We start from the raw sequence: 24,864 nt of genomic DNA on the forward strand, positions 1-24,864 counted from the left end.
TTTATTTAGAACGTAAGCTTTCGCTTCATCAGACGAGGAATCCAGCACAGTGAGCAAAGCCATACATAGCTGAGCAGAGCCATACACAGCTGGTAGGCAGTGGTCCAGAATGCAACATGGTACAGAACCAACGACAGTGAAGTAAAATTATCTGGTAGACAGTGGTTTAGAATGTAAAATGGTACAATGACAGAATAGTAAAATTAACAAACTGAGCAAACCTTTGATCTGAGTAGCATGGGTTCTGTACCATGTTGCATTCTGGGGCAATGCCTACCAGCTATGTACGGCTCTGCTCAGCTATGTATGGCTTTGCTCACTGTGCTGGATTCCTCGTCTGATGAAGTGTGCTTAAGAACATACAAAAGCTTACGTTCTAAATAAAAACTGGTTGGTCTTAAAGGTGCAACTTGACTCCTGCTTTGTTCAACTGCTTCAGACCAACACAGCTGCCCGCTTGGATCTATCTATAAGAAATTATTCATTAGCCTTCTTGCAAACAGTGGTGCTGAATTCTGAAAGAAATCCTTGAAAAGGGCAAATCTCCCCCACCCAGCAGAAATACTGCTAACGCATTTGTACAGTTCCCCAAAGCACAAACTTTCAAGGCCTACAAACCACAAAAGCTTCTTTTTTCATGTCCCCAGCACCTTCTAGCTCACCTTTCCAGACAAATAAGTCAACCTGAATTAATCAAGGAAAGAAAACTTAAAATCACCGTCACCAGGCAATTTGCAAGTAGTACTTCTTGGACCAAGACAGAGCAGTAAATTAGATTATGTTAAAGCTCCTTTTGAGCATGCTCAACCGTTTATGAAATGACACAAACTGTTTGTTGTTGTTCAGTCGAACAGTCGAGTCCGACTCTTTGTGACCCCCATGGACAAAGTCATGCCGGGCCCTCCTCCGAAGTCTGCTTAAATTTGTGTTTGTTACATCAGTAACACTGTCCAGCCATCTCATCTTTTGCCATCCCCTTCTTCTTTTGCCTTCTGTCTTTCCCAGCATCAGGATCTTCTCCAGGGAGTGCTCCCTTCTCATTTGGTGGCCAAAGTATTTGAGCTTCAGCACCTGACCTTCCAGAGAACAGACTGGGTTGATTTCCCTTAGGACTGACTGATCTGATCTTCTTGCAGTCCAAGGGACTCTCAAGATTCTTCTCCAGCACCACATCTCAAAAGCATCTATTCTTCTGCGCTTGGCCTTCCTTATGGTCCAGCTCTCACAGCCATACATTACTACTGGGAATACCATCGCTTTGACACAATCTCTATTGCCCCTTAAAACGGATTCACGACTTTAGAGACAGGACCATATACTGTAAGTGCACCCAGAACAAGCCATTTGTGACTTAAAATAGAAGGGAGGGAAAGCTGCGACAAGGTTAAGCCTGGAAGCAACTAGAAGAGAAATGGACAGTGCACACAGGCCATGTTCTGTATTGGAAGAGTGACCTCTGTAGGAATAAAGCCATTACTAGACTGCAGCAGATGAAAAAATGCCCTCCACCTCTAGCTCTCTGCTTAATGCTATCAGCCGTACGAACGTGACCCCCTTTCCCCATTTACATGGCAGCTCTTAAAAAAAAAAAAAACACTGCTTTTTCTATGGATCTGTGTTGCTTGTTTTGTGTGTAAACATAGATGTAATATTCTGTCTTTCTAAGAGAGAATTACACTAAGCTTTAATCCAGACAGCCAGACGCAACTGTTTCTTACACAGCAGCAATTTCTTTACATGTCTGTCTTGGGAGGAGAGGTGAGCACCGCTGAGTGGAACAGGAATAACATGATCCAGTTCAGGGGAAGCCAATCCCCTCATTTTAATGAAAAGAAATGGCCCCCTTCTTTGTTTTTCCCTATTTTTTTAAAAAATGCTTGTTATCAAGGGTCACAACTCCTGCTCGTAAATCTCCCTTTCCCTGGAAGAAAAATCTATAATTGAGTGGAAGAAAAAAAGGTGGCGTCACAATGTGATTGTTATAAATAAACTCCTTCAGATTCTAGGTCTAAATCCAAACTTGTGGTGTCCTTTCAGGAGGTCGCAGGGAGCGTGTGCAAGAGTCACCCAACAGAACAGCCATTTCGTACTTGTGAGACAGGCTATTTCTCCCCAATGCATCGTCCATTTAAAGGTATTTTAGCAGCCATTTAACTCTTGTGCTTCACAGGCAGCTTCAAACTGCTCACAAGCAGTAAGTTTGAGGTATATGGAAGAAATCCGCTCCTTTTCTGTTTTCCAAGAAGTCGTTAAAGGCGGCGCTGTTACGATGGCTCCTTGAAAATCATTCTGCCTGCCAATATTATCAAGAGCCTTTCATCTATGCTCCTTTTAAAAAAAAAAAAAAATGAAATCCCACTAAAGAGATTTTCTCAGATTTCCAAGTCTACCACAGTCAACTTTATCTGCAGCAAAACGTTTTGGGGTTTTTTCCCCCCTGAAACGGGGAAGAAATACAAAGTCTTTTATCAGGAGTCTCTCTGATCCCGCTTTAACTTCACCATTAGACACAAAAAGCCCTCTCTCTGCGAAATGCTTTTCACTAATGCACAAATTTCTCTGAACTGCAAACGCATCGTATCCCTTTCTGCCTCCTTATGGGGAGGAGAACATTTTTCACCTTAATTGTAAACGACAACAAGGGATACAGTTTTACAACCACCGGAACTGTGGCGGAAACTCCCACCTCCCCTTTCACTGCCTCAGCCTTTTGCAGAATAACTCTCTCATCCACTCCAACAGTTGTGTGTAGCGAAGCGACTCAGCCTCTTTCAGGGGCAATCCTTTCTTCTGTCTGCTTTTCTAAAGAGAGGAAGCCGACCCGAAAGAGCCCTTGGCTGGTCATCTGCCCTTCCTTGACTCACCAGCCGGGATGATGCCCAGCTAGGCAGAGGGACAGAGAGCGAGCCGCTGGCTCCCTCTACCCTTTCGCTAGTCTCTGCCCAGCCCCGCCACAGACTTGTCTGCAGATAGGTGATGGACGGGAACCTGCCCATGGCTGAGTCACCAGCAGGCATTTCTGCCAGGTTCTCTCTCTCCTGACCCTGCGAGATCGGTAGGCAGCAAATTTTGCATGAAAAGGATCGTGTGTGCCCCGAATAAAGGCGACGTCTGCCGGACCCCTTTGGCGTGAATGGGGAAAAATAAAAAGGCTGGGGGCGCAAGAAGGAGCAGGCACGCGGCGCCGGCAGCGCTCGCCTGGAAAGTCACCGCGCAATCCCACGCAGACACAGAGTTAAGCCCGCCGAGAGGAACTCTCCCTACCTTGGATCGCAGGACAAATGCGATGGGCACCCGCGAGGTTCACCTAAGAACGATGCGCGCTTTGGAAGGGGGGTTGGGTTTAAGGCGCTTTGGAAGAGGGATTGCGCTTAAGGCAAAAACCTCCTCCTCGGGAAACAGCCCCCCCCCCGCCCCACAACCAGGGCCCAAGCCCTCCCCCGCCTCCTGCAGCCGACGTGGGTTGGGAGCCCGGCGCAAACGAGGGCCGGCGGCCGCGTCGCCTTCCCAGGTGCCCGCCGCAGGCTGGAAGGCGCGCCAGGCAAAGGGCCTGCGGCCTGGCCGGGCTCGAGAGGGCCCCCTCCCCTCCCGCTCGCCCACCTGCTGGCCCGGCGGCGCACTTACTTGGGGTTGGAGGAGTTCCAGTAGATGGGCTCCAGCACCAGCGAGCTGGCCAGCACGGTCCGGCACAAGAGCACCCAGATGGCCCAGCAGCACTTCCCGAGCGGGGATCCCCCCCGGCACGCTACCATGGTCGGGGGCCCCGCCGCCGCCTCCGCCTCCGCCTGCCTCGAAGGCTCGCCAACTCCGCAGCAAGAAGGCGCGGCGGCCCGAGCAAGAGTCCCCGCCGCGGCGCCCGCTCGCCCTCCTGCCCTGCCGCTGCCCGCCACTCCACCAAGCAAATCCTCCGCCGGCCGCCTCACTGGCTCCCGCGCCCGGCCGCCGGCATCGAGTCGCCGCAACGCCCCGCCGAGGCGAGCGCCGCCGCCCGCCCAGCTGCCACAGGCGGAAGACAAGAGCCGCCGTCGCTCAGTCCTCTCCTCGTCGTCGTCGCCGCCGCAAGGCCCCCCGCGAACGGGCTCCGCTCCGCCGCCGTCCGCGCCTCTATAAATCCACCTGGAGAAGAAGGAGAAGCGACGCGTCCCGCCCGGCGCCTCCGCGGCGCTCCATCGCTCGTTTTCTCGCCCGCCCGGCCAAGGACGGCGAGGCAGACAAGGGCGGCAGCTTCTTCCCGGCCGCGTCCCAGCCCGCGCTCTCCCTCTCCCTGGGGACCGGGCGGCGAGAAGGCTCCGGCGGGCTCCCAGCGCCCGCCACCCCAGCCCAAGGCAGGCAGGCAGGCAGCAGTCAGGCGGTGGCGCACCGAGCCAGGGGCGCGCGCTCCCCCGCAGCCAGTCAGCCACAAACACCCACACGCAGCAGCAGCAGCCGCCGCCGAAAGGAGCTGGTCCGCGGCTCTCCTCCTCCCTCCTTCGCCTTCCAGTCCCTCCTCGGGGGCTGCTTGGGGCCGGGCGCTCCGGCTGCGCTTCCGGCCGCAGACTCCTGCTGGGCTCCAAAGGCGAGAGTGCGGCTCCGAGTCCCCGCTCCGGCGCTCGGGCTCCCCACTATAAACCCGGCCACCCCCCTTCTCCCGCAACTCCGCCGCTGGTTGGGTGGCGTCCCTGTCACTTAGGCGCACCTCGCGTCTGGGCGCACCCCCCGCGTGCCGAAAGGGGCGGGTCCGGCGCGGGGAAGGAGCGGACTGAAGGAGGGGGAGGGAGGGCCGGGAGGACAGGTAAGGCGGCCCGGCGCATTAGGCACTTCCGCGGCGGCTAATGAGGGAGTGGGGCAAAGGCTGCTGTTCCAAAAAAGAAAAAAATAATGATGATTATTATTTCGCGCCTTCTGGCGGGCCCGATCCGGTCAGACCTGGGCAGCAGCGAAGCACGACCCGGCCCTGGTTACTCTCTGGATGGGAAACTACCAAGGGGGTCCAAGGTTGCGACGCAGACAAAGGCTCTAACCCTGGAAACCCCCCACCGGGGCGCCATCAGCCGCTTGACGCATAGGGAGATGGTCAATTCTGGTGTGGGGGGGTGTCTTCTTCGTGCTTCCAAAGTTGGCGGCGATCCTCGCTAGGGGAACTCTCTCCCGCGGTCGGAAGGCATCTCCCAGCCACCCACCCCTTTCCTCTCTGGGACTGGGCCGGCTTCCTCGCGCTGATCGGCCGCCTGATGCTCGGCAGCCCCTTGAGGACTAGTCGCCCGGCGTGACCCAGATAGAGCCGGCAGGCTCCTCGCTCAGGGACGCGCGGCCGGCTTGGCTTCTCGGGGTGGGCCCCACGGATTTCAACGACGCTCGTCTCCGAGGAGGGAGATCCCGATCTTAATACTTGGAAGTGGCTCCGGCTGCTCTCCAAGAGGGCCTGATCCCCCGGGGATGGGGTGGGAGAGAGGTTTGGAGTGCAGGTCCCTATGGCGCCCGTCTGGAGCGCTTCTCTCGGGCTCTGAAGGGCTCTTGCAGGTTTCTTTCTCTGCCGGGACCTATTTCCCTTCCAGCGATCCCCACCCCATCCCTCTACCCAGACGGCCCTGGACGGTGGCCACTTTCACATCAGCGACGACGGGGTGCTTTAGGAAGCAACGTACTTTGGAACTGTTGGGCGGTGAGAGTCTGCAACTGGAAGCCTAGAGGGTCTGCAATTGAGAGGGTCTGCAACGGAGGCAGCCCAGGGAAAAGGGAGCAACGTCCGGATCAGGGCCACTGGGACGCGGCCGGGAATGGAGCCGTTTGGCCTCCGCTGCGAGCTCGGTTCGCGCCCCGCCGGCCGACTTCCCTTGGTGCGCCATTCCATAGAGCCACAGCGCCCACTAGCGCCTGCCGTGGGAAACCGCGGGCAGCATCACGACGCCCAGTCAACTTTCACCCTGCGGTCCCCGTAGCACTTTACTCTGGAGTTAACCCGACTTGATTTGTAACGGGGCTTTAGGAGGGGGGCGGGCGTTGAGCCTGTTGGGGGGGGGGGGGAGATTACAGCAGGAAAGTCCTGGTTTCGATCTCTACCTACCCGGCTGCTAGCCAAAAAGAAAGCCGCGCGAAATCAAAACCAGTTAAGAACGAACTGTATCCCATCTGTTACCCATTAGAAATTATTTTAATGTAAGGTTTTGTGTAGGAGAGGAACAGCAAAAACCTCAGAATTACCTCCAAGCCTATCAGGCGATATGGCTGCGGCAGGGAAATGATGGATGCTGGAAGCATCCTCATGTCTAATATTGGTGCATTTCGTTTGGTCCCAAAGGTGCCACTGGAGTCAAACTTGGTTATGGCGTGATTATTAGTTCTGTGCATTTATTGGAAATAATTATTCTGTGCAAACATTTATTGGAAATAAATGTGGTCGTCACTGTCAAAACGACCCTCCCCAAACGGAGAACTTGAACACTTCGTCCAAAGCCCGCTTTTCTCAAGAAAAAACCAAGGAAGACGGAAATCTCCGCGTGCCCATCTGGGGTTCCGCCGGCGCAGCCTTCATCTTCGCGGAAATGGGAATGAGGCGTCGGTTCCATCCTCGCTTTGGGAAGACCCAGAAGCGACCTTTTGACCTCTTGCCCGGGAGATCGTTGCAGCCCCCCCCCCCTCCCGTAAAGTTTGCAATGCCCTAACCTGTTCCAGAGACCCGCCAAGATTCTTCCCAACGGGCCAAAGCGGGCGCTCGGGGCAGCCCGTTTGCACGAAGGCGGAGGCGCAGGCAGTTCTTGCGACGCCCGGCTTTCTCCCCTCCCGAGCGGGTCAGAGAACAGTTCGAGCTTTCCGGAGATGCCGCTGATCGCCTTGCAGCGGAGCGGGCCTCCAATCTGCCGCTTGGAATCGACCCTGTTGGCTGTCTGCCGCGCCCAAGAGCGAAAGGAGCGCCGCCTGTCAACTCTCGGGGGGGGGGGGGGGCGCTTTCCAAATGTCGCTGCCGCCAGACAAGGGGGGGGGATCCCCTAGACGCACCTGGAGCCGGGGGCTGGGCAAGGGCCGAAGGGAGGCCTGGCGCCCGGGCGGCCAGTGGCTTTTGCCGGATCTCCAAAGGGAGGCCAAGGAGGCGTCCTCGCTGTGCGCCCTCGCGGGAAAGGCCCCCTGGCCGGCTGGCAGAGAGGCGCCCGGAAGCATGGGCTAGAGGGTGGGGTGCGGTGGGGGGGCTCGCCTTTTGGTTCCCTGCTCTGGGGCGAGGGTCCGCGCTCGCCCCCGCTCCGCCCGCACGGGCACATCTGGAAAGCCTCAACTCGCCCCGGGTGGCTAAAATTAAAGCTGGGAACAAAAGGCGGACTGACTGGGCGAGAGAAGGAGGGGAGCGCTTCTTCACACGCTGCAAATAGCCCTGCTGGACATCTGGACTCCCCCCCCCCCTAAAAAAAAAGAAAGAAAATAGTTTTAACCGGGATATAACCCATGACATCCCCCTCCTCGTTGGGGGAATAAAAATAAAGGCCAGGTTAGCTAATATTAGGGGACCTGTCAAGGATACTTTGAAATATTTGGACAAGGTTTTTGCTGTGGTTTTTTTTTTAAGCAGTCCACTCTGAGCCTCTCGACATTGTTTCCGGAAGGGGATACAATTGCCGAGTTTCCTGCAATTCACAGGAGAGAGAGAGAGAGATTGCCCGACCGAGACGCTGCCCCTGTTGAACGTCCAACTTGTTTAGCGGCCTCCCAACAAGTGAAGACGACGGTTCAACTCGGGGAGCCGGGCTGCATTTGCTCGGAAACGTCCCATGCATGCCGTTCCGGAGGGGCTTACTCCCGAGTAAATATGCCTCGGATAAGGACAGCGTCTCTCCACACACACACACACACCCAGATTTGTAGCGGCGCTTGTCCTCCCCCCCCCCCCCCGCCGCTACCCAGCCGCAACTCGCCCAGGTCCCGGGTGCTCCATTTCCTTGCCAGAAAGTCCGCGCGTGGCCGGGGAATCGCTGCCCCTGCCCAGGACGACTGGCCCCTTGCAGTGTTAACCCAGTCCCTCGGCGGCCCTCGTTTTTCCCAAGAAGCCTGCCTGGCGAGCCGGGGTGGGGTGCGGGCCTTGGAGAGGCTTTCCAATCCAGCCGACCCTCTGCTGGCCCTTCCGCCACTCGGATGATGCCTCCTGGAATCCAGATCAAACCACGGGCGGAACCCGGATCTTGTCCAGCTGCACCGCTGTGCGTTTGCGCCTGAGCTGAGGACTTATCAAAAGAATCCCGAAGTGATCTCTCTCTCACACACACACACCCGCCCGGGAAGGCCACTTCAGTTCCTCCGAGTGGGCGCCACTTCGGGCGTGGGACTCCCTTGTCCCGCGACGCGCCCGGCGGAAGCCCCTACGGACGCTGCAGTCTGGGCGGTGCGCGGCGGTTGCAATCCGGCGGCACTTGGGAGGGCTGCAGGGTTTGGGCCCGCTTGTCTGAGCCGAGCCTTGGAGGCGCGCGGCAGGGGGACTCGGAGGACTTCTCCAGACTCGGCTTGCCGTTGAAGCAGGTGCCTGCCTGGGCCGCCTGGCTCGGAAACAAGCTCGGTTCAATCGAAGGGACTCCAACGCGGCAGGCAGCCCAGCCCCGCCGTGGGTGACTGGGGAACCAGATCCCCTAGATATTCGAGTGGGGGGGATGCTATGTAAACACGCGCGTTTTCCTTTTCCTTCTCTGCATGTGTCCCAAATACAACCTCAAACAACAAAATCACAATCATGTTTAGGACTTGAACACTGACCCAGATTCCGATTTGTGGTTTCCCCTTCCTCGACCCTGGGTCGGGCCCTCTAGCTTCAGGGGGGTTAAAAAATGTGGGGGGGAAGGGGGAGAAAGGACTGGGTTCTTGAATAGCATTGGACACTTTATTTGGAAAACTGGCATCAAAGACTTTTACTCTCCCCCCCCCCCACCAACACAGAAATATCTAATCAGCAACAAAAAACTCTTGATTTTTAGATTTGCTCTCAGAAAAGTTAGTCCTCTTCGACATGTTTATCCAAAATAAAATTGTTTACAATCACTAGGATTTACTGCAAATTAACTGTCTTCAGAATTCAGTTTCCACTCTGTTTAGCTAAGAAACAAAGGAGCTCCGGGGTCAAAATGAAGATCCCCGCTAGAACATAATGGAGAAGGTGCACAAGCTGGCTAGTGAATCAGTGCCTTCACGATGAAGTCAACAACTGAACTCCTTGCTTAAAGGAGCAAGAATCGAACTCAAATTATAGGCTTACAAGACACCAAAGCAACCTGCACTGCACTTCACTTGGAGAACCTTTTACGTTTCACCTACTCAGCAAAGAGGACCGTCCCCCCCCCCCCTTACTACCCGGATAGCCCCAATGCACCAGTTGAAAGCGAGCAGAGCAGAGCACGCCAGCATCCCAAGAGAGCATCCCTTCAACTGAGATCACTAGTTTAAGTGCTCAGCACTCCTGAACTTGCCATTTCCACAGTGCCTGGCTACAAGGATTTCTCGTAGGGGCCACAGAGCCAGGGGAACGGAAACCATGGCAGGCCAATCAACTTTGTATTTCACAGGAGAAATGCAGCAGTAAGCAATTGTTTACTCTCCCACAGTACTCTTCCGCTTTCCTGTCTTCCCAATGTTCCTTGGTGAGTTTAGGAGCAAGGAAAAATAGACACAGGAAACATTATTCCTCTTCCTCTCCCCCCCCCCCAATAAATTGGCAACCATTTCCTCTGTGCTTTCCTGTTTACTCTTGGAGGTTGATAAATCAGATCCACAGAAAGAGCAGCTTCTAGATTGGTCAGATGTACAAGTGTATATGAAAAGGGATTCTCAGTTGCAAAGATTACTTGTTATGTGAGGAGGGAAGGCGAGTCAGCATCAGAAAGAACCCCCTCAATTCCAGTGCAAAGATTGTAGGGCTCGCAGAAAAACTTCACACATGGTAGAATTATTCGTGGAAGAAGCTGCTGGAGCAGGTCTCCCCCGTTTCTCTGGGCTGCTTGTTTGCTCTGAAAATCCTCCAAACTGTACAACGGTACAGGCATTGCAAACGGGGGAGAGAAGGAAATCAGATAAAATTTCTTTTTTCTTCCTTCCAATGCCAAAACCCACTAGAGGGAGAACAAAGCTATTTGACTAGATTTCCTCCCAAATAGTTCAGGGCCCTGGGCTGTCATGCATTCTCTTTGCAAGGCTCTTCCAGCCTGCTGAGCAGAGCTTCAAAATCAAACCCAGGGTGCTTGGGCAAAACAACCCACAAAGTCCTTCCAACCCATTAGTGTACTTTTAACTTATTTTAAAAAAAGGTAAAAGTAGTCCCCTGTTCAAGCACCAGTCATTTCTGACTCTGGGGTGATGTCGCATCACGACGTTTTCACTACACGCTTTTTACAGGGTAGTGTGCCATTGCCTTCCCAGTTATCTACACTTTCCCCCCAGCAAGCTGGGTACTCATTTTACCAACCTCAAAAGGATGGGAAAAAAATAGGTCCATCTAAAAAACAACTAATGAAAAAGTATTACACTATTTTGTTTTGGAATTTCAAATGCAGAATTGTATTTGAATAATCTCAACCTGTTCTTTGTATGCAGAAAAGCACCGGGAAATAACAAAACTTTTAACTACAGATTTTAAACTACAGAGTTTTAAGTCCTAACAGCATTTTCAATGCAAGGAAACAAACAAAAAAGACATTTTAGCCCTGTAGGGCGAATTAAGCTATATTGCTATGAACCACAGCACTCAATGATGTAACTTAGTGCTCCATATTTTTATTAAATTCAATACCATCTTTGCTTCAAGGAAAAAAAAAACTAGAAAGGCCAGTTTATATATGCATTGCTTAAGACGCTTAAGGATCCTGACCACCAATTCCACCATCCTGTGCAAAAGAATTAATGATTTTATTTGAATACTGCATAAAGGCGTCTCATAAAATGTTAAGCAAATAATATTTTGGAATTTGTACCATACAGTCAAATCATTTCTCAAACTGCTGGTACTCAAGTTATATTTCCAAACACCTGGACATCTGAAAGTATTTCAACCAAAGACTGAAGGAAATTGTTTCTAACATAGTCAGGATTAACATACACTTGTTTGTACAGACATTTGAATCTATGTACCTCTAATGTTAGGAATCTATAAGATTATCACAATAGCCTATTGAAACATGAATTGTCTCAAGCTCAGTAAAGTAGTGCTACACAGCAGTCCCTCTTTTCTCTGCTGGGGGGGTCTAGGAGAGCACTGGTTCATTCTACAGGGAGACTTCTAAGCATATCATAAGTTGATGTTAGAAAATATGGTCACATTAGTCAGTTGATGCTTCAGTGCTATCAGGCTTCCATTTTATTTTACAGGTTAAAATTCTGTGTCTGTGTCTTCCCTCCCCCTTGAAAAGTTTTCTTTAAGACAGGAAGAAAGCATAATAATACAAGATATCAAGTATTTCAGTCCATTATTCTTTTTTTCTGGGGGGGGGGAGAGCTGAACTAAACTTAGATCACACAACATAGTTTTAAAAGATCCTTCTACACAAAAATAGCTTTAAAAGATCCTTCCAGCTGCAACCTGAGCTTGCCCCTACTGTTTCCAGAGATAAGAAGGATATTGCTATGTTTTAGACTAGTACAAGCTGAAGTAAGAAAAGCACAATGCTTACAGTAGTATTAATTTATTACAAACATATTCAAAAATTAATTGACCTTTAGAGTTCAACTATGTATTTCCCTGCCAGCCTTTTATACTATAACTCCAAGTAAAACACGAGGCCACGCCATATCTGGGCCACATGTTGAAAAATCTGGCATCAAAGAAGTTACCCATTTGCAAAACTAGAAGGGATTAGCACTAGTTCTTTTATGACACTTTGATCATTTTGATTAAACTGCTCTAATGAAGACATAAAGAATGCACTATAGATGCGGTGTTAGAGAAACAGTACACGGCAATGGACAAAGCTGTGGGGGAATATTTGTTTGATGGATTCATTTTCAATCTAGTCTCAAAAATATTCCTGGATTGACAAAAGCAAGCAGATCCAAATGGCCAGAGGACTCACAGGTCAACCGTTTCTTGCTCCAACTTAGCATTCCACTGTATTCCTGCCTACAAAATTATCCCCCAAAAGGTTATAAAATTCTAATAATCCAAATGTGAATCTGCTGTGCCAGAAAATAAGTGCTTAGAATGGGATATGGAAATTTTATATATTACACACACACTTCTATCAGGCTTCTAAGCCACTGCTATTATGCAGGCCAAAGTGTCAGCAAACACTTCCAGGAATACTGCAGCAGCAACTGAAAAACACACCTGACAGTCTTCACTTGTGCAACATGCTCTAGAGAAAATGAAACCAAAGGCAGGGATCAAGAGTTAGAAAACCTGTTTTGTGAGCCTGAGGAACTTTCAACTTGCTGCTCCCTAACAACACCTCCTCTCCCAATGGCACACGACAAAGAGCTCTGAAAGTAAGGGGAGTACCCAAAGCCAACAATTCCACCGGACTAGCACCAGCCATGAGCCTAACTCACTCTTTGGATCCCATCCAAACAGAGAAACGCTGTAGATTTTAAAGGCCCCCTCAAAATAAAACCACCAAAAGCCAAGAACAACCACCTAACAGCACAACTGCAGGAGCTGTGATCGTATTTGCAAGCCTGGCGTTCGAAATATGCAAAAAAAAAAAAAAAGTCTAGAGGTGACTTAATTCTTGTGTGCTTTTGAGGGTGGTAAAAGAAACTGCCATTTGTTAAAGTAAATATACATGCAAGTAAAAAATGTACTTAAAGCATATGAATTTAAGACTTCACTTTATTCGGCAAATCGGATTATTTACACAATTGGGAATGCTGGTTGACTCTCATCAGTGGAATAAAAACAATTCTAGTAAAGACAAATACTGAACTCCCTTTACACACCTCCAGCAACACTGACCAACTTTTTCCTTACCTGTTATCGGGAACATCAAGCACAACAGTGGGATAGTATCATAGGACACCAAAATAACAAACCACTGAGGATCCAAGTACACCGTGGAAATCTGCCAATACCTTTGCCAAACTTTCTTTTAAAAGCCAGCAGAACCAGCATTAAAAGTTAATGTCAGAGTATAACTCTGAGATCGGTGGGTCAGTAAAAACCTTATCAGACCATACATAATTGATGAAGCGACCCGACCTGCTTCAAGTCACTTTACCTCAGAAACAAAGTGGATGAGAATAGATTTACTCTTTTTTTTAAAAAAAAAAGACAATGATCTGATAAGGATTTAACTCAAATGGAAGTAAAAAGAGAGATGCAGAGCACAGCCCCTATTAGAACAAGCTAACTTTTCAGACGTCCAAAAAGAAAAAAAAATCACAAAAGAAAAATAAAAAAAACACTTCAACATGAAGCTACTATACAAAGTTTGTTTCATTTTCCATTAAGAGTTCGGAGCTGAAATTTAATCCTGACTCTTTAGTGAGAATGACAGTTTTGGCCTAGACTTTCCCTTGCCCAGGATAATTTTTTGCTCTTCCTTTTGCTGACGTTGTCTCTCTTGCTCTAGTTTCATCCTCTCCTCATGAATTTTTCTTTGTTCTTCAACGATTTTCAACTGTTCTTCAGCCTGTAATGGGAAAATAACAGAACAGCATATAACACGAGTAGCTGCTCTTATGTAGTATTTTGTTGCTTCAGCACTATCAAACTGGAACCCAGCACTGTAGCTCACATTTGCGGGGAAGAGCCTAATTGCTGTTCTTCAGCATTAGGGTCAAGCTAAACAACTATGACTGGTGATCAAGTCTGCAGATTGCAACCTCCACTTACAAGCCAATTGGCCTAAAAAAAAATCAATATCCGTATTACTCTACAGAAACCTTAAAGTTCTTCACCTATCACAATTATTTCTTAAGAGTTTAAAATATTTTACACTTTCTCATAGCATGCTCTATAAACCCAGTAAAGCATTTGTAAAGTTAACTTAAAAAAATCGTTGCCAAATTCTCATAATCACAGATTTTGACTTTTTTTTTAAAAAAAACTATTCGCTTTAGTGGGACTAGGCATTATTTTTTTTATAAAAACCAAGCCTTCTAGGTTGGATTCAGAAGTGCTTTGCTGCGTAAGAGAGCTGTTTTACACCTTGTGCTAGAATACTGTGTGAAAAAAAGGAAACTAAATTCAAAGATGATGTTCTGTATGCACTAAAGTTTGTACAAGCACAAAGACAGCTATAGAACCTTCTACAATTGACACAGAACTGCACTCTGCTCACAAGCCTGGATCCAGTCTCTGTGCTGCAATTCAACCCAAGGCCTTCCCAACCTTCAGCAAACTTTCTCATGAGTTTCCCCAACTCTCTGGAGATGCATTCCAGGGATGGGGAAATGAGCAAACCTGTGAGCAAAAGGAAGTATCTCCCCCACAAAATGAAATGTCTTCAGATCCAACCCTCTAGCCATAACCCAACCCAAAGCTAAATACCATTAAATTCAACAAGCCCAAGGGCTTTGTGTCAGATTGCAGCCTATCATTTCTACAACTCTAAATTATAATTCTGCTTACCAATTTAGCTTGTGCTTCTGCGATTTTTCGATTGTTCTCTTCTAGTATTCGCTCTAGCTCCTCACGCTTTGCACGCTCTTCCTCCTAAAGGGGAGGACAGGGTAAGATGTTAGAGAAGTAAAATACTCACTCACCCATCTGCACTAGACTTCCTAGGAATTCCTTCTGCGAACTGACTTAAAGGGGCAGCTTTACAGCCACCGTCTTTTTGTCTTTCAAAAAAAGCAAACTGTGCAGCCACTAAAATTGGTTTCTAGCTCTAGATTTAAAATCATCCCTCCCAGTTCAAACAGCAACCAACTAAACCCTCCCTAGTCAGAGAACCCTAGCCATTTATTACTAGTATTTTTTTTAATATCACACAAATCAACAAGGACAACTACAAAAAAACTGGATAGTTATTTACCAAATTAAAAGAGTAATATATAAAATATAAATAAAGTGAATAGTTTGTCTCACCAATCATGTATACCTACGTATTCTTTACCTATACTCCTTTAATCAGCATTAAAAGTTGAATATTTACTGTCTTGTCCAGTGTCCTGCAGAGTGTGCTCCTCGGCTGCCATACGCGCCAGCTTCCTCTTTAAAATGATTTGTACTGTTAGCTTGGCAATGCCTGCATCAGCAGCTCAACCATTTATAAAGAAACAACATACAAGGAAGGCTGAGCTGAGGAATGCAGATGTTTACGGTAAGAAGGAACAAAAAATATATATAAAACATTCCTAAGGCAAACAATTAATAAGAAAAATACATTCACTGTTAGCGAAAAGTACAAATGGTAATCCATACTCCATGGAACTGTGGGGGGGTTCCTTCGTGGGGGAAAGGGACCGGACATTCTTTAGTGTGACGAGCTTTAACGACAGTCATGAAACTGTCATGCTACGATTTTATACTAGAATTCAGAAGTCCAGAGAAAGGCAGATAGGGAAATGAAACTGGGAAACTTGAGTTTCCTTTAAATTAAAGAGACTCTGTTATGCAAACCATAAGCAAAAAGATTGCAATGAGGTTCAGATGTAATTTCAGTTACTGTCATTGTATATTCATGTTATTTTAATATTTAGATTGGTTTTTTAGAATCAGCCAGAGGTCTGCACAAAAATATAATGAAAGGGAAACAAAGCAAGTATGGGACGGAAGTCCTTCTTGCTACGTCTAGTAACCAGCTACAGGTTGGCACCCTTCACTCCAGGAATTCAAGGTGATGCTGCACAGCAATAACCCGGATGAGGTAAGCCAACATCACACTGACCCCACTTCTGCTCAGTCAGCTACCCTTTGGGGAAGTGACCACTGCTTCAGCCAAAATCCATTGTACAAAGATTTGCAAAAAAAATTATTTGCAACCTTATATAATTCAGCAGTTTTTTAAAGTTATTGAAAGCCAACATTTTAGTTTTGCTGAATTTACGGCACATGCAATTACTGTGAATTGTAAAGATGCTGTATTATTAGCAAAAGCCCTGAAGGAAAAAGTATCTTACTGAAGTCTTTCTGTTATTCCCAACTTATAAACTATGCCCACTCAAGTTAGATCACCAGATACATAGACGTATGTAGTGAGAACTGAATCGGGACTATTTTCAGTCAAGGTTAAAGTAGTCTAACTTGGAATTTTAGGATCCTGGAGTGATTAGTGCTGGCAAGCATCAAAACCTCCAGTAGCAAATTACTGTCTCACAGAAAGACATTTTCAGCTTCTGCTCCAGCTGCTGACAGAAGAAGTCACATGTTTAGCTCAACACTTCAGAGACAAGGACAACCTGCTCTTTTACAACTCTCTAGTCTAGAGAAAAAGAAGGAGTTGTTAGTAGTCACTGAAAAACTGATCTCATGAATCTAGCATAAGCCTTTTTGTGAAGAAATAGGACCAGCATTCCAGAATGTGTCCACTGCGTGTTCAAGAAGAATGCATGTTTGCTTAAAAGGGAAAATAAGAGTAGCTAAGAAAAGGTTCAGCAACTCAGTGCTAAACCCTGTGTTTTTAAATTTTTTTCCCCTGACTGAAGGCATGAAGCCTCTTACAGTCTAGGTAAGACAAAACAAATGAGGGATACATAGTCACAGATTGTTTAACCCCTTCCCCCAGTAAGAAAGGACTGTGGATATATCCTGCAGCCATGGCAAAAGTTTCAAACAATTCTCAAATATGAAGATCAGTTCCATTAAAATTCAAGAATCCTTGCACAAGTTTTAGGAGAGTAACCATTTTAGGTATCAGTGAGCTCCTCTGAATAACTCAGAAATTAGGTTTCGTAGCAATGCAAGTTTACACAAGAAGGGAATTAGATTTGCTGTATTCCATCTCCTTCTCAACGCAACAGGAGGCACAACCCGACACTGAAAGTTTTGCCATGGACTGTCTCTACTTTCCAAACGACCGAGCGTTACCTCTCTAGCCTTTTGTGCCGCAAGTTCAGCTTGTCTCTGTCGCTCGAGTTCTTCGAGCAACTGTTTTTCCATGATGCGCTTAGCCTCCTCAACCCTGCGAAGAACTTCCCGCTCAATTTCATCTTTCCGTTTCTCTAGTTCTTCTTCCACTCTTTTGGCCACAAGTTCTTCCACTCTTCGGGCTGTCTCTTCCTCGATAAGCTTCTCTTCTATTTCTTGCTGCCGACTGTAGAAACAGAAATAAAAAGTAAAGAAGTAGTCACCTCAAGCAGTCAACTGGAATTTATTAGATGGCTTTCTTCTTCCTACATACAACACTAACAGGTACACATACACACTAAGCCTGCTTTCTGTATTTGCTTTTTATTTAGCAGAAAAAGATGCAATGCTGCAAGCATACGTATTATCCAATATGCTACTTATTTCTCACTGCAATCTGAAATGGATGCTACCAATCTGTCACATTTTAGGTTGCCCTCCTGTCCAGCTCAGGGGGGCATACAACAGGGCGTCCCCTTCTCCATTTTGCCCAAATAGCTCTATGCAATAGGGGCAGTCACACAAGATCAGCTTACCCTGACTGAATCAAAGGTGAAAGATCTACCCAAGGTCAAGGTGACCTGCAGTCCCATCCTCAGCAGAGCACTGATTTCAATGGACTTGACAGGTATAAGCGTCACAGCTCAGCAGAGATCTGAATATGGTCCTCCCCAGGCCTGGCCTGAAACTCTAATCACATAGGCTCCATGCCTTCAACACAAACAGTGCAAATATATATAACTTTTTAACACCTCAAGAAAACTTATCAAAGTAAAACAGAAGAAAAATATAAAACTCAAGCTCAAATACTGCTTTCAGCTCTCAGTGGAATGGGTCTTCAGATGCAGCATATATCAAGGATACTAATGTATACGCAAACCCTACTGGTTTATTTCTACATAACACAGGATCTGCCTCAAAAATGTTTTGAGTACCACATGCCACAAAGCCCCTTCCTGACTGGTAACCACCTTGAAATCAATCACCAAACTACATCCCACTCTTTGTCTTCTGTACATTTATGGGAGGGGAGGGTTCATTCTGTAAAGTAAGAGCAAAAAATGCTACCATCTAGTCTGAAGTCAACAGAAGTTCGAGTCCAATGGCACCTTTAAAACCAACCAAGTTGTATTCAGTGTGTGAGCTTTTATGCGCAATGCACACTTCCTCAGTCAAACTGGAATGAAACTTACTAGTCCATATACATAAGGCAGAGGTTAAACAGCAAATTAGCATACAAAATAATGAAATGTTTTAACAGATGCAAACAGGAATGACAAGCTAAGTTTATAAAGTTTATATATGACTCATACAATTCCAGTTTGTCTGAGGAAGTATGCTTACACACGAAAGCTCACACCCCAAGGACCACTCACTGAAGATAATGTTTCTGAGCTTAAAAGTGCCTAATTAGACAAAGCCACCTTACTATAAATATCAGGTTGGATCCTATGATTCTATCACCCTAGTGACATAGCCTTGCTGAAGAACAAAACAGCTTCTTCTGGAGGAAGAGATGTTCTCTTCCAGCAATAGGCTCTTTGTGCTGGCAGAAGGCTCTTTCATGAATGCAACAGAATAAAAAGAATCAATCCATAGTTATGGGGGCGAGTGCGCACATTCCAGGGCCACACCATGCAGACTGACTCTCCCATGGTTTGTGACAATTCTGCAGTACCCTACCTATTTTGCAGCATTCTCACAATATGGCTACAGTTATGTCTGCTTATGTACCCAGCTCATGATGCATGACAATTACATTACAGTTACAGAGAGACCACCATCACGCCACTGAACCAGAGGCGGCTCTTACTAGTTCTTTATTCTGATCCTTATAACAACATATAAACAATGGCCTTGTGAATCAAAGGTTTTTTGATCTAATGACAAAAAATGTGTCTTTTTAAAAAAAATTAAAACATACTCTCATCAGCCCAGTGAGCCACAGCCAGCCATAAGACAAAATAAAAATCTGAAGATGCAAAAAAGAGAGAAATGAATCAAATTAAAAACTCAAACTGATCTGTTTAGTGAATTAATTACACATAGTCTGCAATGAAATACTTCTTTAAAATTGTACACTGCCTTGGGCACCTTGTGGTAGAAAGGTAATTAATTTAATAAAACTTTACATGTGGCTTGCTAGTAACAGAACTTTCTCAAAATGCATCTCCATATAGCTTGCAGCTACTCTACAGAGACAACTTATTTAAGCAAATACAGACTGATCAAAGGTAATTTTAATGTGCAGAACTTTAATTAAGGTCAATGCATAAGACAGCTTTGACCAGTGGGTAGCTCCGACTGCATAATTTTGATGTTGCAGTGGCCTAAGCATCAACTACCACAGGAAAAAAGTACTGCATGAGCTAGAGCAGGGGCGTCAAACACATTTGTTATGAGGGCCGGATCTGACATAAAAGAGACCTTATTAGGTCGGGTCATGTCTGGTTGGGCCAAGGCATGTTGGGCCAGGTTATGTGTGTACCTATTTAAGATTAGGTAGCTGAAATAGAAATTTTATAAAGAACACAGACGAACAAAAATATATTTTTAAGAAAAACTTAAATCATGCTTAAAACGTTAGCACTCATTGGTCTTAAAAGTGCTTTCTTTGTATTTCTCCCATGGGATCCAGGGAACTGGACAAAAGCAGCTCTGGCTCTTTCCTTCCTTCCCCAGGGACTGGGTGGGGAAGGAGCCTCAGTCAATATAAGGAAGAGAGACTTGGCTCAGTAGCTCTGCTGTTCGATTGAGAGAGCCTGGCAAAGCAAGCTATTCCTCCCCAAGGGAGGAGCCTCAGCCAATGGAGAAAACAGAGGTTTTGTTCTGTAGCTCCTGTGCAGTTGAGCAAGCTTTGCAAGCAAGCTGTGATGCAGAAGGAAGCAAGATATAGGGAGAAGGAAGCAGATGGCAGCCAGTTGCTGATTCGGCCCCCAAACTGCATGTTTGACACCCCTGAGCTAGAGCGTTCTGTCTATTTTAGGAAAACACAATGTTTATCATTCTGAGAACCCAGCAGAGTCCCACATGCAGTTAAATGTGTATTATTTAAAGTTGGTGTCCTGAAATATAAATTAACATGTAATCTTAATATGCTTTTAAGCCTCACGAAAGAGAAAAATATTAATGTAAATCTTATCTCCTGATCTCATCACATTCTTCAACTTATTTTTTGCAATAATGAAGATGAGAAACATCACATAAAAATCTCAAAATAAAGGATGTTGACATTTCATCAACTGGAAAGTTAGGCATCTGTTTAGAACCTGGTCACTGAAATATTTCAATGATTACTTCTGGCTGGATTCATGCTAAGATTAAATTGACTCATTTTATGCACTAAAACAAATGACAAGATAGAATCTCTGCAGCCATACTACAGTGTAGTTGTCATGCAGAATTACTTGAATCCATACAGGAGTTCCTTACATCCTTTGCCCTTTCCAATGTAACTAATCTGAAAATACAAGAAGAGATACCCTGTGTGAAAACCCAAAGCACTTTGGCACCAATCTATGGAGACTGAAAAAGAATCAGTGCTGGCTGCATGCTGCTGTTGTGCAGCTTGGGGGGAGCTTTGACCAAGTCACAGCCAAGTTTTCTGGGGTTGCAGGCAAAGCGGATTGCCCACACATAACCATAAGTGGACACCCGTTCTTTCTAGTTTATCAGGCAAGTACTTTTAACAGCAATGTAAGGGCACAAGTGTGAAAGTTATGCAGAAAATTATATCCGTCTCAACAAGTATAAAAATAGGAGGAACTGCCTTCTGCTGAAAGGCCGTTGATTCATGCAGCCCTCTACTAATGCACAGCAGCTCTCCAAGGTATTAAGCAACCTATCACAGAGAGCCATTTTTAACTCAAGAGACCAGGATCAAGCCTTATAGATGCTAAGTGTGTATTTGCCACCAAACTGTGTATTTGCCACCAAGGTCCTTCTAAATGTCTGCCGTTTCTTTGACCATTTTGATCTTCAGCACTGAACTTTTTAATCTATTCACTCTATAATCCCAGTGTATTTACAGTGCACATGTGCAATGTCAGCATTCTTTAAAAACACACACACACACTGCCAGCTAAGGTTTCTTCCATAATCAGAACAAGATTTATGTAAAGCAAGATTTTAATGATTTTGTAAAATCATCTTAAGCACCTTCAAATTCCGCATTTCACTTTGGATCAGGGATCAAGCTTTACTTCTCATTAGGACATGATACCCACTGACCTTTCAGTGCAAGCATTTCAGTGCAAGAAGCAAAGCCCTTCACAAATCATAAGACTGATGCACAACCACTGTCAAACACTTAGAAGTGTGTGCATATGGAGCTCACTCAAAAAGGATAAGTGAACTTATTTCAATCTGAAAAACTAGCAGACACAAAATATATTAAACATTCAAATCCCCCAGGACACTATACTGTAACAACTTTAATTTTGATGGAAAGAAGTATAATTTCTCTAAGGTAAATAGAACTTCATAATTTTTTTAAAAAGTTACAACAGCTCAAAGCCAGTTTGTAAATTATATTGGCTTATTCATTAGAGTGATTGATTTGTCTGAATAATGTAATGTAATCATGGAATATACAGTGGTAGTTTTTATAAGCAGGATGCACAGGGAATGAGAAAATTCTCCACTCGTAGATGCTGCCGCCATGACATTCATCAATAGTTTTATCCCACACTAAATTGTTAAAGACACAAAATCTGGTCATGTTAACAGTTATTTCCATGAGTAAGGCAGAAGATAAGGCATCTAATCCAATTTTAACAATGGTCAAAATACTGAGCATATATAAATGCAACTTATGTTGCTTGTGAAGCACTGATGTGTTTACCATTGAGAATGGAATTCTGACAGCGTCAAAATAAAAGCTAAGCTTCAGCATCATGCACGCGCATCCACGCACACACAATGATCAGTTTCTACTGATCCCATTCTTCAAAGCACTCCTCTGACTGATCTATCTAAATTTATTGAATGGTTTGCATCTACAGTATTCACTTAAGGAAGTCTCTAGTGTGCCTCAGTTCTGAACTGTTAGCAGCCCAGAAGCCCTTTGGGCAAGACTACACTAGCCCTTTCTGTCTAGTGTAATTTGTACATCACTGAAGGAACAGGGTAGTCCTCCCATGTAGTGATTACTTTTGCTACAATAAAGCATAAGCAGAGCAAAAGCGATCAAATATCGAGAGGGGGGTCTGTATTACACTGTGCCCTGTAAGTATAGAGCAAGTGCTATTTCCAGTTCTGTGTCAGTATCTCGTATAGTGCTGAACAACAACATTAAATTTAAGAACTTATAACAATGTAGTCATAATTGTAAAACAGTGTCAAAACAAAAGCAAAGCAGAATAAGGAAGTTTTCCTGTGAAGGAAACCCATGACTACAGTTTCATAACCTTTAAATAGACGGATAGGGGTCGTACTCCTTCCCTCACTACCTGGGCCAATCCATCTTTGGAGACGGCTGAGATTTCAGACAGCACTTTCTCTCCACCTGTGATAATTTCTTGATAGCCACAGAGGAGAACTTGTCATATTGCTCACCCTGTCCTGAAGACAAAACCCCAAATTTCTCCCCAGACCCTTTAACAAGTGGTACACAGCAAACTAGAATCATACCTAACATTAAAAAAAAACTGGCAGATGGCAATGATTATATAACTAAGGTGTACATACTATATACACATATCTACATATAAACAAACCTGCCTTGACTGTAGCGTTTCTATGTCCTAATTTCATTACTTGCAGCTTCAGTCTTGATAATACTGCCTATAAAGTAGACAGCAGTGTATTTAAAGATTAAGAACCACTGAAATAAACCTTGCCTAATTTTCTGTCCCAGCTGACTTCAGACTTGAATAAAGCAGGAGTCAATTTGCACCTTTAAGACCAACAAAGTTTTATTCAGATCATAAGCTTTCGTGTGCTAAAAGCACACTTGTTCAGACGAAGGGATCAGGTACTTGTACCTCATTCCCTCGTCTGAACAAGTGTCCTTTTAGCACATGAAAGCTTACGTTCTGAATAAAACTTTGTTGGTCTTAAAGGTGCAACTTGACTCCTGCTTTGTTCAACCGCTTCAGACCAACACGGCGCCCACTTGGACTTATCTTCAGACTTGAATGGCAGCAAACCGAGCTTCACACTGGAGAAACCTAACGTGCAGTAGAACAATGCACGCCTTCAAGACAAGCAAAGGCTCACAGGAAGCATGCTTATATGCATTAGTCAGACCAGATGAAGAGCAGATACAGGGCCGAGAGACCACAGAAAGGAAGAGTAGGCCAAGCACAGCGGGCTTGCACGCATCAGTCGAAAGAGGCAGAAAACTGAGAGCTTGGGAAAGAGGAAAAGGCCAAGAGTGGCCCAAGGGAAGAGAAGGAGCGTAAAACTATCTGCAAATAAAATGAGGCGGGGGGGGGGGCTTGTTTGCTGAAAGCCGACTGGAGAACAGATAGGGAACGACAAAAAGGGGCCGTCCTCCTGTCGCATTCAGGCGGGGAGGACCGGGACACGAAAGATGCGGCCAGTCAGAAGCAGCGTCCTAACACGTGTTAGGCGGGCCCCCGCCCACCGTTCTCAGCAGCGTTCCCTGCAAAGACGCTTTTGACAGCGCCCTCCCCCACCTGCAGCATCCGTCCCCCCAGTGCTTTTCTGAGCGCCGAGGCCTCTCCGTCCAAGGTCCTCCACTTGCCCGTTGTCCCTCTGAAGCCCTACAAAGGGAAGGGGGTGGGAGAGAAGAGTCTCCTTCCTCTGCCCCCTCTCTCCCGTCAAACCAGGCCCTGCCACCCGGCTTCTTCCCCCCTCCGCCCTGCCCGCTCGCTCGCTGCAGGCTCACATTTTCCGCTGCCTCTCGAACTCGGCTTTCTTTTCCTCCTCCTCCCGCTTCTGTTTCTCGTCGAGGCTGCTGCGCTTGCTGACGGTGCGGCCGAAGATGTCGATGCGGTCGGGCGGGGAGGAGGCGCGCTCGCGTTCCCTGTCCCGCTCCCGTTCCCTGTCTCGGCGGGACGGGGCGGTGTTGGAGCGCGATCTGGAGCGGGACTCCCGCCGCCGGCTGCGCTTGCTCTCCCGCGACTTGGAGCGCTTGCGGGCCCGCTCCTTCTCCCGGGAATGGGACCGCGAGCGGCTCCGGTTCTTCTTGTTGTGCTTGGAGCTCTTGACGCGCTTGGAGTGGGACGAGCTCCGCGAGCGGGAGCGGCCCATCCCGAGCGCCTCGCCCGGCTTCGCGGTCCTTAGCGTAGCCGGAAGGGCATTCGCCTTCTCCTGCGACGCCTTTACCGGAGCAGGCCCGAGGCCCAGCGGCGATCAGACAAGATGGCGGCTGCCCGACTCCCAAGGCAGGCGCTTCTCCACCTTCCTCCCGCCCCACAATGCACCGCGCAACCCACAATGCACCGTGGCGTCGCGCCTTGGACGAGAGAATGCGCCGCAGTCCGGCACGGAAAGGCCCGAAGACGTTCCGACGGGATTTTCCGGAAATGGCCGAACGGGGGATCTGAGTTGGTTCGGGTGCAAGCCGAAGTGCCTGCTCCGGACATGCTGGAGCGGGAGAAAGGAGTCTCCCGGCTGCTGCTTTTGTGCAGGGACTGGGTGTCTGGAAGAGGACCCTGGGAGATGATGGAAATGGCAGACATGCCGCGAAGTGCTAATGTGGCGCTGTCGTTGGACTGGGCTGGCCTACTGGGGGTGGCCAACGGTAGCTCTCCAGATGTTTTTTTGCCTACAACTCCCATCAGCCCCAGCCAGCATGGCCAATGGCTGGGGCTGATGGGAGTTGTAGGCAAAAAAAATCTAGAGCTATCATTGGCCACCCATATCTGGGGGCTTTGGGGGTGGAGCCAGGAGCAAGAGTATGACAAGCATAACTCCAAAGGGAGTTTTGGGCATCACATTTAAGGGGACAGCAC

The 24,864-nt window shown here is 47.1% G+C and overlaps 2 protein-coding genes across 3 annotated transcripts in view; both read right to left on the bottom strand.

The window, feature by feature from the left end:
* EFNB2 (ephrin B2) overlaps positions 1-3,808 on the bottom strand; it is a 73,438-nt gene extending 69,630 nt beyond the window's left edge. For both annotated transcript variants that reach the window (XM_060233691.1, XM_060233690.1), the window contains exon 1: positions 3,625-3,808. In XM_060233691.1, the coding sequence (XP_060089674.1) occupies positions 3,625-3,752 (128 nt within the window). In that variant the 5' untranslated portion in view covers positions 3,753-3,808. The remainder of the gene's footprint in view (positions 1-3,624) is intronic.
* Positions 3,809-12,745: 8,937 nt separating this feature from the next.
* ARGLU1 (arginine and glutamate rich 1) lies at positions 12,746-24,367 on the bottom strand. Its single transcript, XM_060233692.1, has 4 exons — positions 23,796-24,367; positions 16,904-17,129; positions 14,504-14,587; positions 12,746-13,562 (listed from the first exon to the last, which is right to left on the bottom strand). Exons 1-4 carry the CDS (start codon positions 24,158-24,160, stop codon positions 13,398-13,400), a joined length of 840 nt encoding a protein of 279 aa, XP_060089675.1. The 5' UTR covers positions 24,161-24,367; the 3' UTR covers positions 12,746-13,397.
* Between the last annotated feature and the right edge of the window lie 497 nt (positions 24,368-24,864).

The sequence above is a fragment of the Heteronotia binoei genome, chromosome 3 (genome assembly GCF_032191835.1).
Source record: "Heteronotia binoei isolate CCM8104 ecotype False Entrance Well chromosome 3, APGP_CSIRO_Hbin_v1, whole genome shotgun sequence".
NCBI lineage: Eukaryota > Metazoa > Chordata > Lepidosauria > Squamata > Gekkonidae > Heteronotia > Heteronotia binoei.